At 44.2% G+C, this 6,000-nt stretch overlaps 1 protein-coding gene across 4 annotated transcripts in view; it reads left to right on the top strand.

Annotated features, from left to right (window-relative positions):
• Positions 1-229: 229 nt before the first annotated feature.
• Tamm41 (TAM41 mitochondrial translocator assembly and maintenance homolog) overlaps positions 230-6,000 on the top strand; it is a 48,068-nt gene continuing 42,297 nt past the window's right edge. For 2 of the 4 annotated variants that reach the window (XM_048787127.1, XM_048787126.1), the window contains exon 1: positions 4,823-4,921. Coding sequence is in view for 1 of the 4 variants with exons in the window: in XM_015495031.2 (XP_015350517.1) it covers positions 500-748; positions 4,778-4,921 (393 nt within the window). In the remaining 3 variants the exon portion in view is untranslated. Of the gene's footprint in view, positions 749-4,777; positions 4,922-6,000 lie in introns of those variants that run through there. The other 2 variants (XM_015495031.2, XM_048787128.1) reach the window with 2 other exon arrangements.

Raw genomic sequence — 6,000 nt, 5'->3', positions numbered from 1 at the left:
GTCATTTCTTAAAACTGTGGCTTGAGGAGTTACAGAAGATTCCTTAGACGCAAGAGCAGTTTAATTAGCTGACATGAACCTGCACCTCCCACCCATCTCCCAGACCCGCTTAAAGTTGCAGCCTCAAGCCAGGCCTGCAGAGCGCTCCTCCTACCACCAGGGGACTCTGCAGAGCTCCCGCGTCCTCACACACCGGCGCGCGCCGCCTCTTGCGCCTTTGAAGCGCGTGTGCGTGAGGGGCGGGGCCAGGAGAGGAAGCTGCGCCTGCAAGACCGCCGCCCACCTGAGCCTCACACGATGCTCCTCTCACCTTCGGTTCTGACAGACCGACCGCTCCAACTGCGTGCGAGTTTTTGAAGTCCCACCTCTCCACTCAGTCGTCATACGTTTGAGCGGGTGTCCCCACTTCCATTTCCCCACCCTTAACCACTTGTCCCTGCTACTGTTTTCCTTCGCCCTGCTCCGCCAAGGGTCCTCGGTTTCTCTCAGCCTCTGACCCATGGCGCTGCAGGCGCTGCACAGCTCGGGGGTGGCCTTCCGCAAGATCCTGTCTCACTTCCCCGAGGAGCTGAGCCTGGCTTTCGCCTATGGCTCGGGGGTGTACCGCCAGGCGGGTCCCAGTTCAGACCAGAAGGTGAGCCCGGCCCCAGAGACCGTTCCTTCCCCATGCGGCTCCCCGCGGTCCACCCCATTGCCAGGATTCTGCTTGTTCTCCCTTCGGAGCCCTAGGGTGGCCTGCTCACTCCAGGCGTCAATTAGGAGGATGCAAATCGTCCAGAAGTGTTCTTAGTATAGAGAACGTGAGCTGAGTTTTGAAGGATAATTTAGGAAACCACTTGGGATTCCTAATTGCAGGAGCTGCAGTTAGGTGAAGGGAAAAACTGTTGCCTAGGCAAGGTGAAAGAAAGAAAAACAGTTGCTAGGTTCTAATTTAGTTTTCAACCTGGACACTACGTTGGAATTTTCTAGGGAGCTTAAAAAAAAAAAAAAAAAAAAGAATTGCTGGGTTCCACCTGAGATTTCTGATTTAACTCGTCTAGAATGGGGCTGGGCTTCAGGAATTTGAAAAACGTCGCTTGATTCGAATGCGCAGCCAAGTTTGAGCTCCTGTCTGCAGCTGTGGGAGAAAATACAAAATAATCCTCTGATTTCAAAGAAATTGATGAATTGTCTGTAGGGCCAGGGCAGGTACCGTGAAGGTAACTAAGGACAACAGTTCGTGGCTAGCCGGTGTATGCATTTCATGCTCAGCATATTTAACAAGTGTCTAGTGGGGACTAAACATTGTGACTCTTCAGAGTTGGCTGAGCACGACTAGCAATATAATTTTCATTGTGATTTACAGAATTCAGTGTGAAAATTGCAATAGGGACTTAGATACTTGGCTGTAATTTGCCTTTTGGTTAAAGTTTGCGTATTCACTTCCTGGTGAGGCTATCTACAGCCTGGATTTCCTATCTATGCTGTTACAATGTTGTTCTTTAAATTGGCAGCATATGAAGTTGTGTGAGAAATTATAGTATACATTTACATAATTATAGATATTTAAGAATGTTTACCCTTTTCTTCCTCACATCTTAAGTATCACCAGTGGTTTGTTGGTAACAGTGGGGGAAACCCAGAGCATCCTTTAGTCTCCTATAGTCTCTTCATCATTTTTCATTTCCTTTGAGTAGAACTGGAATTCCCTCCGAAAAAATATTCTTTCCTTACCCTCACTCTCATCCCCTACATTCAAGTTAACAAACCTTGTATATTCTAATACTAAATCTCCTCCAAACCAGTCTCTACCCCAAGTGCCTCGCCTCAAACCTTTTTGTTTCTCCCCTGGAATTTTTTAGTGGTTACCTATCAGATTTCCCTCATCCTTTATCTCCACTCTCCAGTTAGTTCTTCTGCAGGAATGTTTTCTAGCATGGCAAACAGCCTCTCTAGTCCTATCTCCCACAACATAAGTATGTTTTGTTCCAGTGGCACCAAACTGCAGGTCCAGAACATGCCTGACTGTCTCCTACCCATAGAAGTAGTTTCCTGTACATGGTTCTGTACCTTCCTCATGCTTCCCCAAGTACTTCCACCAGCCCTGTTTCCCTTGCATGCCTTCTTCAAGACTTCTACTTAAGTTCCCTAAAAACATTCCTACTTCTTGTTCTCTTGGATCTGCCCTCTTTTTTTTTTTTTTTTTTTTTTTTGCCTTTGGCCAAGTGGTTCCCAAGTTTTAATCTGTTGTACACACAGATTGCAGGGATCCACCCCCAGAGTTTCTGATTCGGTAGGTCTAGTTGGAGCTGGAGAATTTGCTTTTCTAACAAGCTTCCAAATGACACTTAAACTACAGGTCTAGGAACCACACTTTGAGAACCAATGGTTTGGTCAATGTGAGGAATAGGCAGCCCTATTCAAGATCAGGGTGGAGATCAGTCTTATCTAGAAGGAGGAACAGACACCCCCAGGAAGAAATTGGAAGTGAAGGGGGCATCAAGAGAGGCTGGTAGTCTGTGAGACCAAGTAATAGACAGGAACCTCTTGGTGTTAGCACGTGAGTGGGATTCAGGTGTGGGGTATTAGAGAGCAAAGGTCCCCAAAGAGGGATTGTCTGACATCAGAGACTCTTGCTTATCTTTTAGAGGAGAAACAACCCAGAGGGTTGTAGCTTAGTGGTAGAGTGCTTGCCTAGCATGTATGAGTTCCTGAGTTTGATCTATAGCACTAGCACTACCAAAAAAAAAAAAAAGAAAGAAAGAAAAAGAAAAAAAGCAAACCAGATGAAGCATTCCAGTATCTTAAGAGGATTGTCAAGAGCTAAGTAGATCCCCAGAATGTGAAGACCAGTGGGGATCTAACTCAGTTGCCTCCTGGAGATTAGTTGGGTTAGGATTGAGACATGGGCTTCACTTGCTAGGCTGACAATCCTGCTGATTTTTAGAGCATACTTACAGGCATATGAATCACATGGGGATCTTTTAAAGTGCAGATTCTGATTGGGTAGTCTGGGATGGAACCTGAGATGCTGCATATTTTACAAGCTGTCTGGTAATGCTCATGTAATTGCTCAAAGGAGCACGTGTTAAAGGGCAGGAGACTGGAATACTGACTTGAGAAGGATCTGGACTTGGCTGAGGAGTGAGTGCTGTGATCAACTGGTGATATCTGTAAACCCTTAAAGGCCATCTGTTTGCTTTTCTGGTTGAGGTCCTATCCTGCTTCCCCTGCATTTTTTTTTTTTTTCCTTTTATATGGTACTGAGGTATGAACCCAGGGGCACTCTCCACTGAGCAACTTCCTCACCTCTTTTTAAGTTTTATTTTGAAACAGCTTCTTGCTGAGTTGCCCAGACTGGCCTCATCTTTATAATCCTCCTGCCTGAGCCTCCTGAGTAGCTGGGGTTCTAGGTGTGCATCACTACACCTAGTTGCGCCTGCATTTTGCAGATGAGGAAATGAAGGTTTAGAGAGAACACCTTCCAGAGGTCAGGTACCTAGTTAGTGACAGACTTATAGGCTTGTGCTGTTTCTACTGTCCCCCCTCTTGCCCCCCAGCTATACTTGTCTGTAGGAAGAATGGTTTCTGCAGTCCTGTGGCGTAGTGGAGGGAAAAGGTAGTTATTCAGCCCAACCTTCCACTTCCACTTATTCATGCAAAACACATAACTGTGTACTTTATCCATAATTAATATTATGCTGAGCCTATCTCTAATTAGTAACTTTCAAACAGTATTACAAGCTCCAGTAACTAAAGGTTTAGGCAAAATTGTATACCAAGGGGACTGTACATTTTAATTGAAATTCTTTAGATACTTTTTACATATGTGCAGCCTGAGAAGGCTATTTGGATACCAAAGTTGAGTAAAGTGGATCTGAAGGTATTTGTTAACACAAATAGGACTTTGTAACCTGGGAAATCTACATTCAGGGTTTATACAAATTATTATGGAAATTGACTTGACCATAATTCCATGTGTTTAGTACTGATAAAGAGGTTTTATTTGGGGATGTTGCTTTGTAACTATAAGCCTTTCAAAGTCAACAGCAACAGAGAAATTGACTATGTAAAAGATATCAGTAAAAACTTTTAATTAAAGAAACTTTCTGTTATTTTGCAATGAAAAGAACATTGGGAACTGGAATTCTAGGATTTAGTTTGCTTATTTGTTTGTTTTTGTGGTACTAGAGATGAAACCTAGGGCCACATGCATGCTAGGTAAGCACCACTGAGTATATACCCAGCCTTGTTTTGTTTTGGAGAGTGACAGGGTCTCTCAGCATTGTTTGGGCTGGCCCCATACTACAGGCTCAAGCCATCCTCCTGCCTCAGCCTCCAAATATCTGGGTCTATAGGTACATACTATGCCTGGCTCTAGGACCTAGTTTTAACTCTGTTAGTACTGTTGCCACTTTGGGTGTTTAATTTATTCTTCCTGGGCCTCAGCTTTTTATTTCTCAGATGGAGAACATGAACTAAGTCAATATTTCTCAAACTGGAAAGGACCAGTTTATTTATTTTTTATTTGTTTTGTTTTGTTTGCAGAATGACTCCATTATGGTGTCTAAGAGCCATTCTGCCTTTAATATCACATGGACCTAAGTTTGTGATCACCTCACCTCCTGTACTTTGAACTATACGTTGAACTATATCTGAGTTCCAAATCAGTTTTGGACATTAAACCTCTAAAGAGTTTTGGTGGAGATTTGGGTGTTCCCATGGAAGGCATTTTGAGGGACTTTGGAAATCAAGCTCGTACTTCTGTCCAGAATTTGATGTTTTGTACTTGCATAAGCAACAACCTGATATTTGGCTTTTTTTTTCACCCATTTCTTTCCTTTTTCAGCTTATCAAATATGGGGTTATTAGCACCAGTATTCTAATTGAAGATCTCCTCAACTGGAATAACTTATACATTGCTGGACGCCTCCAAAAACCGGTGAGTGTGTGTTTTTTTAGGCTGCCATAATTAGGGTGCCTCTGAACCTGACTTGACTTTGATCCTTGTGATTGCAACGAGATGGAACTCTAGAAATGGAAATGCCTATTAGATCCCTCCTCCTTCTACCTATAAAATTCATTACCAATGTCCAGATATTACTTTATGATATTGTGACATAATAAGAAATATATGGTTGGTTTTTGTCTTTGGCTTGTGGCACAGAGCTCCTAAAAGCCTTAGAATTCCTAGGTGTTAGGAGCAACAAGTCCCTTTCAACCATATCTGATTTCATCTAATGAGGGGACTCTTTTTTTTTTTTCTTTTCCTTCTGGCTTGAACCTAGGGCCTCATGCATGTGCATGCTAGGTAAGCACTAAACCACTAAGCCCCATCCCCAGCCTTCCCAGGTGACCCTTGATGGGCCCTAGATAGCTTCAGGATAGGGGCTGGTTACCAGAGAAACCACCAATGTGCTTAGTGGGCTGGAAATTTCATCCCTACCTCCCATTTTCCACCCACCTCTGGGAAGGGGTGAGCGGCTGGAGATCGAGTTACTCTCAATGGCAGTGAATTCATCAGTCATTCCTAGGTAATGGGACCCCCATAAAACCCTCAATAACAGAGTTCTGAGAGTTCCCATGTTGATGAATAAATACATTAAGGTGCTGGGAGGATGGGGTCTTTAGAGTGGGCGCAGAGCTCAGTTCCCAGTCCCACCCAACGATACCTTGTCCTCCTCCTCCTCCTACTACTACTATTCCTCCTCCTCTTCCTCTTTCTTCTCCTTCTCCTCCTTCCTTCCTTCTCCTCCTTTCTTCCTTCTCCTCCTCCTCTTCTTCTTCCCCCTCTTCCCTCTTCCTTATCTTCTTCATACTCCTTCCCCCTACTTACTCCTTCCTCATCTCTCCTCCCTCCTCCTTCTCCTCTTCCTCCTTCTCCTCCTTCACATGCTTCACCTAGGGTCTTGCACGTTAAGTGCTTTACCACTGAGCTACATCCCCAACCCTTGCATCACTCTATTTAGCTGATCCTGAGTTGGATACTTTAGAATAAGCTGGTAATAGTAAGTAAAGTGC

Source organism: Marmota marmota, unplaced genomic scaffold (assembly GCF_001458135.2).
Source record: "Marmota marmota marmota unplaced genomic scaffold, marMar, whole genome shotgun sequence".
Lineage (NCBI taxonomy): Eukaryota > Metazoa > Chordata > Mammalia > Rodentia > Sciuridae > Marmota > Marmota marmota.
This window is presented reverse-complemented; position numbering and strand designations above follow the sequence as displayed.